Source organism: Sorex fumeus, unplaced genomic scaffold (genome assembly GCF_029834395.1).
Source record: "Sorex fumeus unplaced genomic scaffold, SorFum_2.1 ptg000093l, whole genome shotgun sequence".
In the NCBI taxonomy this organism is placed as follows: domain Eukaryota; kingdom Metazoa; phylum Chordata; class Mammalia; order Eulipotyphla; family Soricidae; genus Sorex; species Sorex fumeus.
In genome coordinates, this window is record NW_026606150.1 from 4,412,799 (window position 1) to 4,423,912 (window position 11,114).

Consider the following 11,114-nt stretch of genomic DNA (forward strand, 5'->3'; position numbering starts at 1 on the left):
GGGCCACCCCGAATCTGTCATCAGTGCTCACGTGTCTGGGGATTTCTGTAGGCTCTTTCCCGGACAGGAAACCAGGAGCCCCATTTGGGGGGCTTGTGGTGTCTTTGCGCCTTTGAGTTTTGCTGGGAGGAGGGTGAATGGGGCTGAATGAGTCTCCCACCCAGCCCTCAGGTGCCCACAGCCTGGACGGGCAGGGTGGCAAATCCAAGCTCAGTCCAGATCACACCCTCTTGGGGCTGTCATCAAAGAGAAAACCATCCTCTACACTGACACCGCCCGCCAACACACACACACACACACACACACACACACACGATGGAAATGGATGTTCAAGCTCCTGCCAGTTTCTGGGAGCCACGATCTCATCTCCAAAAGAAAAACCAGCCTCCCAAGAACGCCCCAGGAGGAAGGGGCAAGAGGGGAGCTGCCCGCACCCATCAGCCAGTCGGGGCGCGCCTGGGCCCCTTCCCAAACTGGCTGCGCTGGGGTCCTGCTCGCTCATCTGGGTCTGAGCTGGGGAAGGGGCGCAAGCGCTCACCCCCCAGGGCTTCCCACCAGGTCTCCCTCTGCTGCACTCAAGGGCCATGGGGGTTGGGGGGGGACTCCGGGCAAAGCCAGTCCTGGGACAGCAGCCCTTTCCAGAGGCAATCACGGATCACTGTCGCAATCAGTTTTTCTCCTTAATAAAAGCAAGATCTGAGCTTCTCCATAGAGAAGCCGAGCGCAGCCAATTGCTGGCGCGGGCGTGTTCCCTGCTACAGGGACAGCTCGGTGGCGCCGGGCACGCTCCCAGGACGGGGCAGGCTCGTCCTCTACGGGAGCAGGGAAAGGAGGCGTGGGGCCGGCCGGCTTAGGACGCGGCCGGGACTCCTTCCAAACGCGGCGTCGGACCCGGATCCTGCGTCCTTCCAGTGCCCCGGGACCAGCTCGGCCACCCCCTCGGGGCTCGGCGCCCTGAGTCACGCCGCCTACGCAGGGTCACCGACGCCGCCCGGCTGGGAGCTTCAGGTGGGCATCGGCGGCCTCATTCCTGGGGTCCTGGGGAGGCGAGGCACGGGGGTGCCCTGGTCCCCCACTCCCCGCATCCCCGGGGTCTCGGGGGCAAACGCGGCCGATCGCGCGCCAGCTCCCGGGACCGCTAGAGGGACCCGGACCGGCTGCGCCGCCGGCCGCTCGGCGATCACGTGAGGAGGAAGGCGGGACCAACGCGCGGACCGGCCAATCAGATGCGCCGTCAGCAGGAGTGCCAGCCAATCGGAACAGGGAGGGGGGGTCCAGGACTAGGAAGAAACGGCGGCCGGGAGGGGGCTGCCGGGACCATGGGGCTTCTGACCATTCTGAAGAAGATGAAGCAGAAGGAGCGGGAGCTGCGACTGCTCATGCTGTATCCTCGCGCAGCCGGGCCCTTCAGGGGCGCAGGGGGTCCCGCCGGGCGGCGGGGCCGGGCGCCCCCTACTGGGCGCGGCCGGCCCGCACCAACTGCCCGGCCGGCGTCACTCACGTGGGTCCGACCACTGGGCTGCATCTGGGGGGCCGCAAAGAGGTTGTGCCAGTGGCTCAGGCCGGGGTTGGGGGCGTCGGTTCTCCAGGCCGGAGTCGGGGGCCTCGGGGCGCCGCGGCCTCAGACAGTGTCTCCGTGCGGGGGCGAGCTGGGGCCGGGAGGAGACCGGGATGCCCCCTCCGCCGTCCCTCCGGCCCGGGGCGTCCTCCCGCCCCTGACCCGCCCGCGGCTGACCGTCTGGCCGAGCCGTCGGGCCCCGCCCCCTCCCCCGAGCCAGCTTGCGATCGCGGGGGGCGCGGCCCCCAAGGTCGGCGTTTGGGGGAGAAGAGGGTGGGCTCAACCGCCCCCGGGGGGGGTGGTCCCCGCCAACCTTGGAGTTCGGCTGTGCGCCGGCCCGTTAGGGGGTCGGTGATCCACAAACCCGCCCGACCCAGACCCTTGGGCCGCGGGTACAGATACGGGTAGAGATGAAATTGATACCGTGTGTGCTTGAAAAAGCTCAAAGACGCGGTGACTCCCGAGCTTAAGGTGTCCGGCTCCCGGGTGAGGGGGAAACGCCCCAACGGAGCTGGGAGAGCAGGGGGCATCCGGCCTGGAGAATGCACCGAGCAGGAGGGACCCCACCCCAGCTGGATGCTGGGCCCAGGGAACAGTTGAGAAAGGCCTGGAAGGAGAAAGGCGGCTGCGGGAGGCCTGCGCAGTGCTTGGCCGCTCCTCTGAGCAGCGGGATGGGACCCTTTTGGGCGGCATCGGGGAGCAGGGAGGTGGGGGGCTGGGGGACCCCCCGCGGGCCGGCTGCTGTCAGCTGGGAGAGGGGGAAATCAAGTTTGAGGCAGCCCCCTTCCAATGCAAGGAAAGAGAAGGGGGTGGTCTCTGCTCTGGAACAGACAAACGCATTTCAGCTCAGCAGCAGACGGTTTGGAATATTCCAGAAACAGAAAAAGATAGATGGTTGCTTCCAGATACTGTTCTTTTTTTTTTCCCCCTTTTTTTGTTTGGGGGTTGGGAGAGAGGTTGGTATCAGGCTATGTTCAGGGCTTCCTCTTGGGTCTGTGCTCAGGGATCACCCCTGGCAGTGCTTGGGGGACCCCATGGAACCAGGGTTCGCTGCATGCAAGGCAGTGAGTGCCCTACCCACCGTACTGTCTCTGGGACCCGGACACTTGGCTCTTGTTTAGTCTTCTAGAATGTTCTTCCCCTAGTCCTTCAAAATCTGGCTCCTTGTGGTCCTGGGCTCAGTCAAGACCACCAGGGCCTCTGACCCGGTGGCATTTCTCATGCACCCCAAGATTAGTCTGTGCAAGGAGAGACTGTCTTTGGTGACCCTGGCACAGCATCAGAGGTGGGCCTGACCCAGTCAGAATTCAGTCAGCCAGCAAGAGATGATACTCTTTTTTTTTTTTCCCCCCCTGCTTTTTGGGTCACACCTGGCGATGCACAGGGGTTATTCCTGGCTCTGCACTCAGGAGTTACTCCTGGCGGCACTCAGGGGACATATCCGATGCTGGGAATCGAACCCAGGTCAGCTGCGTGCAAGGCAAACGCCCTACCCGCTGTGCTATCACTCCAGCCCCAGAGATGCTAAATACTCTTAGTCTCACTTTCCCGGGGGTCAGCCTGATGGTCCACCAATTTTGACAGCTTAGTGACAAAATGACGAGTCCCCAAAGAGCAGGCCTGGGCGGAGCTGTCCCCACCCTACCGGGCACTGAGCCTTGTCCTTAACCTGGCACACCAGTGGCCTAGACAATGCAGGCAAGACCACCATCCTCAAGAAATTCAACGGGGAGGACATTGACACCATCTCCCCCACGCTGGGCTTCAACATCAAGACCCTGGAACACCGGGGGTGAGCAGGGGACGCCCCTGTGGGCAGGGGGTGGGGGGGAGGTGGTGCCAGGCTGGGGCCCGGCTGACCCTCACCGTGCACCCCTCCCCCCTCTGCCAGATTCAAGCTGAACATCTGGGATGTGGGCGGCCAGAAGTCACTGCGGTCTTACTGGCGGAACTACTTTGAGAGCACTGACGGCCTCATCTGGGTGGTGGATAGCGCTGACCGCCAGCGCATGCAGGACTGTCGGCGGGAGCTGCAGAGCCTGCTGGTGGAGGAGGTGGGCAGGGCGCTGGGGGGCCGTGGGGACACTTCCTCAGAGTGACAGCAGGCAGGTCCGTTGGTCCCTGGGGACGCAGCAACCCCTCATGCCCCAGGTTCCAGGAGGGCCACCACACTGCAGGCGGGCCACAGTTGACCAATGCCTGGCTCCACGTGTGACCTAAAATCCTGTGGCATCACTGCTCTGTGTCACCGTGAGCCTCAGGGTCTGTCCCTTGAACCCGGGTTCTATGAAGAGGACTCAGGTGCCTCAAGCCTGGTTAGGAGTCTGGCAGCCTTTGCTGTGTGACCCCAGGCAAGGCGGCAAGGCGCATACCCTCTCTGAACCTCCTCTTCCAGAGGTGGGCATTGTCAGTCACATGAGCTTATGCTTTATTTATTGTCTGGGGAAGAGCAGCGGGGGGGGGGGGGTGTTTTTTTTTGGTGGGGGAGTTTAGGCTACCCCTGGCAGTGCTCTGGGTTTCCTCCTGGCTCTGCTCAGAGATCTCTCCTGCCAGCAGGGACTTGCTCTGGTTTCGGGGGTGGAACCAGGGCCGGCTGCATGCAAGGCCAGTGTCTCCCCACTGCGCCATCGCTCCGGCCCCCGAGCACAGTGGGCTTTGGCAGACTTTGAGCTTTACAGAACAGTGGCAGAGAGAGCGGCTTCCCCGTGCCATCTTCCCGAGGCTCGTCCAGACCCAGACCCGCCCCGGCGCTTGGCCACTGAGCCGCAGATCCAGTGGAGCGGCACCCCTTTCTCCAGTAATGTGCGTGGTCTGTCCCAGGATTCGAACCTGAACCATCTCCGCGTGGAGTGGTGCCCAGGACAACTCTGTGAGAGTGAGAGAGGGAGTTCCCACTCGTACCGGCCCGTGCGGGAGTGCCCCGGGCAAGACCGAGATCCCGAGAGGACAGACCGTGAGGGCCCTGTGGCAGAGGCCAGGCCCAGGCCTGCATCAGGGCCAGGGGCCCCCCATGGGGAGGGGTTCTGAGCCCCAGAACCAGAGGGACTCCGCCCAGTGAGGCCTGCTGGGAGCGGGAGAGTTACGGGGTCCCTGAATGGAACAAAGAAGGCCCCTTCCAGCAGGGACCCGTGGACAGTCGCATCCACCCCTCATGGAACCAGCTAGAAGCTCAGAGGGCTCCGGGCTCTTTTTTTTTTTTTTTTTTTTTTGCTTTTTGAGTCACACCCAGCAATGCACAGGGGTTCCTCCTGGCTCTGCACTCAGGAATCACTCCTGGCGGTGCTTGGGGACCCTATGGGATGCCGGGGATCGAACCCGGCTCGGCTGTGTGCAAGGCAAACACCCCACCTGCTGTACTTTCACTCCCGTCCCTCCGGGGTCATCTTGTGCAATGCCCACCCTGGTTTTGGATGAGGAAACTAAGGCCTAGAGAGAGGTGTCCCTGTCCTAGCCAGGGCCCCCACCCCATACCGCCTGACTGCCTGACCCTCATCTTCCAGGCTGCCCTCTGATCCCGGATGTGCCTCTCCCCACTTTCTTCTCTCTGCAGCGCCTGGCTGGAGCGACCCTCCTCATCTTTGCCAACAAGCAGGACCTGCCAGGAGCACTGTCCTCCAGCGCCATCCAAGAGGTGAGCAGGTTTTTTGCTTTTTTGGGTCACACCAGGCGATGCTCAGGGGTTACTCCTGGTTTATGCACTCAGGAACTACTCCTGGCCGTGCTCAGGGGACCATATGGGATGCCAGGGATTGAACCTGGGTTGGGCCGCGTGCAAGGCAAATGCCTTTCCCTTGTGCTATGGCTCCAGCCCTTAAGTTTTATTTTTTTAAATTTAATTCACTGTCACTGTCCTCCCATTGTTCATCAATTTACTCAAGCAGGCCCAGTACCGTCTCCATTGTGACACTTGTTCCTGTATTTGGCATATCGAATACATCACAGGTAGCTTGCCAGGCTTTGCCATGCGGGCGAGATACTCTTGGTAGCTTGCCTGGCTCTTCGAATTAATTCATTTATTTTTTGCTTTTTGGGTCACACCCAGTGATGCACAGGGGTTACTCCTGGCTCTGCACTCAGGAATTACCCCTGGCGGTGCTCAAGGGACCATATGGGATGCTGGGAATCGAACCCGGGTCAGCCGTGTGCAAAGCAAACGCTCTGCCCGCTGTGCTATTGCTCCAGCCCCTGGTTTATTGACTTAAGCAGCACTTTGAGCGCCTCTGCGGGGGGTGAGCAGAGGGTGCCTCCCTGCCTCGGGCGCTGGCAGACCTGGGAAGAGACTGTTGCAGGGGGTTCAGCCAACCGGAAGAGGATGCTTTCTCTGCATGCACCCACAGCACGGATTAGCTTACACCATTCTGACACACTGCTGGAGAAGTGGCAGCTGGCAGCTGGCCTGCTTTGAGGGGTGACATCACCTGCCCGAGGTCTCCCAGCTAGCAAGGAGACCTGCTCGGACCTCCTGACCCCGCTCCTGCCTCAGCTCTGAGCACTAGAATGAGTGCGAGAGGGGCAGGCTGAGTGCCAAGGCTGGGCTGCTGTCCCTGGCACCACGTGAACCCCAGCATCGCTGGGAGTGACCCTTAAGCGCAGAGTCAGGAACCGCTGAGCACTGCTGGGTGTGGCCCCGAAAAGAGAAGAAAGGGAGAGAAGGGGGTGGGGGACGCGATAGCACAGCAGGTAGGGAATTCGGGTGTTTGCTTGCTCGCCGGCTGACCCGGTTCAATCCCCGGCATCCCATGTGTTGCAGAACTGGGAATAACCCCTGAGCATCACTGGGTGTGACCCAAAGCAAACATGAAAAAAGACTAAGGCCGATTCCCCTGCAGTTGTGTGACCCTAGGTGGGGCGCTTGAGTCTCTCTTTTTTTTTTTCTCTCTTTGGGGCCAGCGATGCATGGTTCTGCACTCAGGAATCACTCCTGGCGGTGCTCGGGGGGCCATATGGGATGCTGGGAATCGAACCCGGGTTGGCTGCGTGCAAGGCAAACGCCCTCCCCGCTGTGCTATATCGCTCCAGCCCGTGCTTGAGTCTCTTGAGCTTTCAGTTCCTTGTCAGATGTCCCCGGCCACCCTTGGGTCTGCCGTCCTTGGTGGCAGGAAGGACCAAGAGTCCGCGTGTCAGGCGCAGAGCCCGGCCCGGGCCCAGGTCCCCGTAGCTGCCCAGCCTGAAGGGGCAGCGCAGAGCCCCACACCCGGACAGGGCGGCTTCTTCAGGGCCCGGGAGCCTCCCCACTGGCGGTCTCACCCGCACCTTCGCCCCCACAGGCCCTGGATCTGGAGTCCATCCGCAGCCACCACTGGTGCATCCAGGGCTGCAGCGCCGTCACCGGGGAGAGCCTGCTGGCCGGCGTCGACTGGCTCCTCACCGACATCTCCAGCCGCATCTTCACCACCGACTGAGCAGCCCCGAGCAGCGCGCCCGGCCCTCTGCGAGCACCACCGTGGGAGGGGAACGGGCGCGGCCCCCGCCCAGCTAACACTCCCAGCGCCTGCTGCTGCTCCTGCTGCCCCCGTGGCGGGAGGGCTGCCCCCCAACCCCCCCGACCCGGCCCGCCAGCGGCCGCCACCCGGAGGGCTGGGGCTGGTCTCCGCTGCGGCCGAGGCTGTGGGCCTGACCCTTTGCTCAGATGTGAGAATAAACCTTTCCTTGCCCCATGCCCCAGCTGCCAGCCACCACGGCGCTGACCCTTCCATCAGAGGGGGAACTGCTACCCCGTCAGAGGGATGCGTGTAGACTATAGATTCACAGCACCCAGCGAGAACTCAGGTGCTTGCGAGAATCCAGGTGGGCTTCTTGGAGAAGGAGACGTTAAAGTCAGGCATGAAGGCTGAGTCCAGGTGGGCCACCCAGTGCCCCAGGGGTGGGGGTGGGGTGGTCACTGCAGGATGCCCGTCCTCCTGGGGAGCCCTGGGAGACTCTTAGCCTCTGACAGTATTTTAGCTTTATAAAGTGAATTATGGGGCCAGAGTGATAGTACCGCAGGTAGGATGTTTGCCTTGCACACTTCTGACCCAAGTTTAATCCCCACCTCCATATACAGTCCCCGAATCCTGTCAGGAGTGAGTCCTGAGCACAGAGTCCTGAGCACTACCAGGTGTGGACTAGGAACAACCCCCCCCCCACACACACACACAGTAAATTACTATGAGGGTGTGGTGTTAGAATGTGGTATATTGAAACCTCGTCATTGAGAATATTGTGAATCCTGGTGACTTTGTGGGTGGGGGGCTTGGGGCCACACCTCGTGATGCTCAGGGCTTATTCCCTGGCTCTGGGGATCACTCTGGGGCCAGAGCAGTGGTACAGTGGGCGGGGGGGGGGGTGCGCATTTTGCCTGCATGTCGCCGACCTGGGTTCAATTCCTGGCATCCCATATGGTCCCCCAAGCAATGCCAGGAGTGATTCTTGAGTGCAGAGTGACCCCTGAGTATTGGCCAGGTGTGACCCAATAAGCCAAAATAAATAAATTATTATTATTATAATTTTTTTTTAAAAGAATCACTCCTGGTGGGCTCAGAGGAGACCATTTGAGATGATACAGATGATATCTGGATTGGCCCCCCGTGCAAAGCAAGCCCCTTACCCACTATACTATCTCTCTGGCCCTAAAGTAAGAATTTTTTTAAAAGGTGAATCAGGGGGGCTGGAGCAATAGCACAGCGGGTGGGGCGTTTGCCTTGCACGCAGCCAACATGGCCGACACAGGTTCGATTCCCAGCATCCCATATGATCCCCCCGAGCACCGCCAGGAGCAATTCCTGAGTGCATGAGCCAGGAGTAACCACTGAGCATTGCCGGGTGTGACCCAAAAAGCAAAGAAAAAAAGGTGAATCAGGGCCTGAGTGATGGTACAGCGGGGAGGGTGTTTGCCTTGCACGCCGCTGACTCTGGTTCAATCCCCAGCATCCCATCTGGCTCCCAGAGCCCACCAGGAGTGATCCCTGAGTGCAGAGCCAGGAGTACCCTGAGCCCTGCAGGGTGTGGCACAAAAAAGAAAAAAAAATGTGAATAACAGGGCAGGGAAGTGGCCCAGGGGCTGGCTGCTGGGCCTTGCATATGAGACCCTGGGTTCGATTCCATTCTGGCATCCCATATGGTCTGAGCAGGATATGGGATGCTGGGAATCAAACCGGGTTTGGCAGCGTGCAAGGCAACGCCCTACCCGCTGTGCTATTGCCCCAGCCCCGCGGCAACATTTTTTTTGTCTCCTCTAACAACACTGGGCAGGTGTGACCCCACGACCCCGTGACAATGGGGAAAAAAATAAAAAGTAGACCAGAGTACTAACAGGAGTGAAGGCACTTGTCCTGCTTGCAGCTGACCCTGTTTTGATCCTTAGCCTCACATACGGCCTGAAAACCCAAAATAAAGTTGGGGGGGGGGTTGGAAGTGTTAGAGTTATGCTCGTCTATGCTCAGGGTTTACTCCTGGGACTACGCTCAGGTATCAATCTGGTGATTCTCATGGGATCATGTGTGGTTCTGTGGCTCAAACTCACGTCGACCACATTCAAAGCAAACACATTAACCCCTATACTGCTCCAGTGCCCCAAAAAGGCTTCAAGTTTTTTTTTTTTTAATTGGAGGGGAGATGAATTTGAGTTTGACCTGGCATTGCTCACGGCTTACTCCTGGCTCTGTGCTAAGGGATCACTTCCTGGCATTGCCCAGGGGACCATATGCGATGCTGGGAATTGAACCTGTGTCAGCCATATGTAAGGCAAGTACCATAATCCCTGTACTATCTCCCCAACCTCCTCCATCAACTTTTAAAAGTCAGTCATGTGGTTAGAGACAAAAGCATCCAAGTTTTCACGGCTCACAAACACCAGCAGGATGCAGGATGCGGAGTGTGTACAGTGGCTGAAATTGCATCATAGGGACGCGGAGCCATAGTACAGCTTGCTTTGCAAAGCAACTGACCCAGGTTCGATTCCCAGCACCCCCCAGTTTCCCAGCTCTGCCAAGAGTTATCCCTGAGCTCAGAGCCAATACAGTTGGGTATGAACCTAAAACGAAGGACAAAAATATGTTGCCGCGGGGCTGGGGCAATAGCACAGCGGGTAGGGCGTTGCCTTGCACGCTGCCGAACCGGGTTCGATTCCCAGCATCCCATATGGTCCCCTGAGCACCGCCAGGAGTAATTTCTGAGTGCAGAGCCAGGAGTAACCCCTGTGCATTGCCGGGTGTGACCCAAAAAGAAAAAAAAATGTTGCCGTATATTATCAAGTATCCCCAGTGGGAATGCAGGAGCGGAGACCCCACTGCCCGGTGTTAGGACTTCTCTCTTCCACCTGCTAGGAGGCTCTTGTTTGCTTCTCCTTGGGGTGGAGCTGGGCACAGGTGATGTGGAAATCAGTTGCTAAACTGGATGAGGAATCTAGCTCGGTATGGACTTGGCGGACCGGGCCAGCAGGAGAGAAAGGGGGGAGGGGGAAAACTGGGGAAGGGCTGGGCTGGTGAGGGAGGGGCCAGGCGACCGAACTCAGTCCTGCTCCCCAAGCCTTGGAGAACAGGAGCAAGGACCAGGGACTCCAGGGGAGACTGGGTGTGTTAGGCCAAGGGCACTACCGGCCCATCCCAGCGCCCTCCTCACCTGTGCCCTGCCCCAAGTTTTGCACTTGGCCTGGATACCGGGGCTCCAGCAAACACACCTGAGTGGCCGTGAGCGCCTCCCCGCGGGGCTCAGTCTGACTTGAAGCTCAGCCTGGACCCGGAGGTGGTGTGGGCAGCATTCAGTGGCCTGGTGGCACCAGACACAGATGACAGCTGCCCCCCGGGAGGAAGGGCATTTCTTGGAAAGGAACAAGGGACTGAGGGGATCTCAAGGAAGCCAGGCCTGCAGGCTCAGACAACAGTGCTCCAGAGGCTGGGTAGCCACATCCATTGTCTCTACTGTCCACTGCGAGGGGAGGGGGGGGGAGGCCGTGCCAGTCTGTGCTTTGTCCCTCATAGGAAGGCAAAGTCTCAGGGGCCGTTCGCCAAGGAAAGGCGCTGGCGCCTCTGATTCTGGGGTAGGTGGCTGCAGGGCGTCCCCCAGGCAAACATGGGGTGCAGACAAGGACATGGGGTGAATGCTGGAAACAGCCGGGGGAAAGAAACATGCAGCGTGGTGATGGTGCCAGTAAACATCCCCAGGCTGGGGGGAAACTGAGGCTCTGGAGTTTGGGGAAACCCATCCAGCTCCCAAGAGGTTGTGGCCTCAGGACCCCAACACCCTTGGGGTTCTCTTTCTTTCCCCTACCCTTCCAGAAAACCTGAATTGGCCCATCTTGCGGAGGGAGACAGGGAAATAACTGGACACGGTAGAAGTTTGAGTAGACGGAGAGAAGGAACCGGGAAGCAGGGGAGAGAGCCTGCTCTGGAGCAGAGAGCTGAGGGCTGCCCCTGGGATAGGGTGTGTCTGATCTCGGGGCACAGATGCACCGGCCTGCCCGCCCCGGACCGGACTCCGCAAACGCCCAGTTTTACGCTTTCCTCCCAGTCGGGAACTTTGCAGACGCTCCCTGGGCCGGCCGGCCGGCCGAGAACTGCGCTGTCACTTGCGCCGGGCT

At 60.0% G+C, this 11,114-nt stretch overlaps 1 protein-coding gene across 1 annotated transcript; it reads left to right on the forward strand.

Annotated features, from left to right (window-relative positions):
• Positions 1 to 1,185: 1,185 nt before the first annotated feature.
• On the forward strand, positions 1,186 to 7,090 carry ARL2 (ADP ribosylation factor like GTPase 2). Its single transcript, XM_056131837.1, has 5 exons — positions 1,186 to 1,384; positions 3,240 to 3,350; positions 3,450 to 3,612; positions 5,109 to 5,189; positions 6,826 to 7,090. The coding sequence occupies exons 1-5, from the start codon at positions 1,227 to 1,229 to the stop codon at positions 6,958 to 6,960; spliced, it is 648 nt and encodes a 215-aa protein (XP_055987812.1). The 5' UTR covers positions 1,186 to 1,226; the 3' UTR covers positions 6,961 to 7,090.
• Positions 7,091 to 11,114: the final 4,024 nt, after the last annotated feature.

Excerpts from the sequence above, each read along its gene's own strand:
- ARL2 (XM_056131837.1), top strand. The coding sequence starts at position 1,227 with ATGCGCCGTCAGCAGGAGTGCCAGCCAATCGGAACAGGGAGGGGGGGT. Across the intron at positions 1,385-3,239 it reads GAGCTGCGACTGCTCATGCT|TGGCCTAGACAATGCAGGCA; the intron begins GTATCCTCGCGC and ends CTGGCACACCAG. Across the intron at positions 5,190-6,825 it reads CCTCCAGCGCCATCCAAGAG|GCCCTGGATCTGGAGTCCAT; the intron begins GTGAGCAGGTTT and ends TCGCCCCCACAG.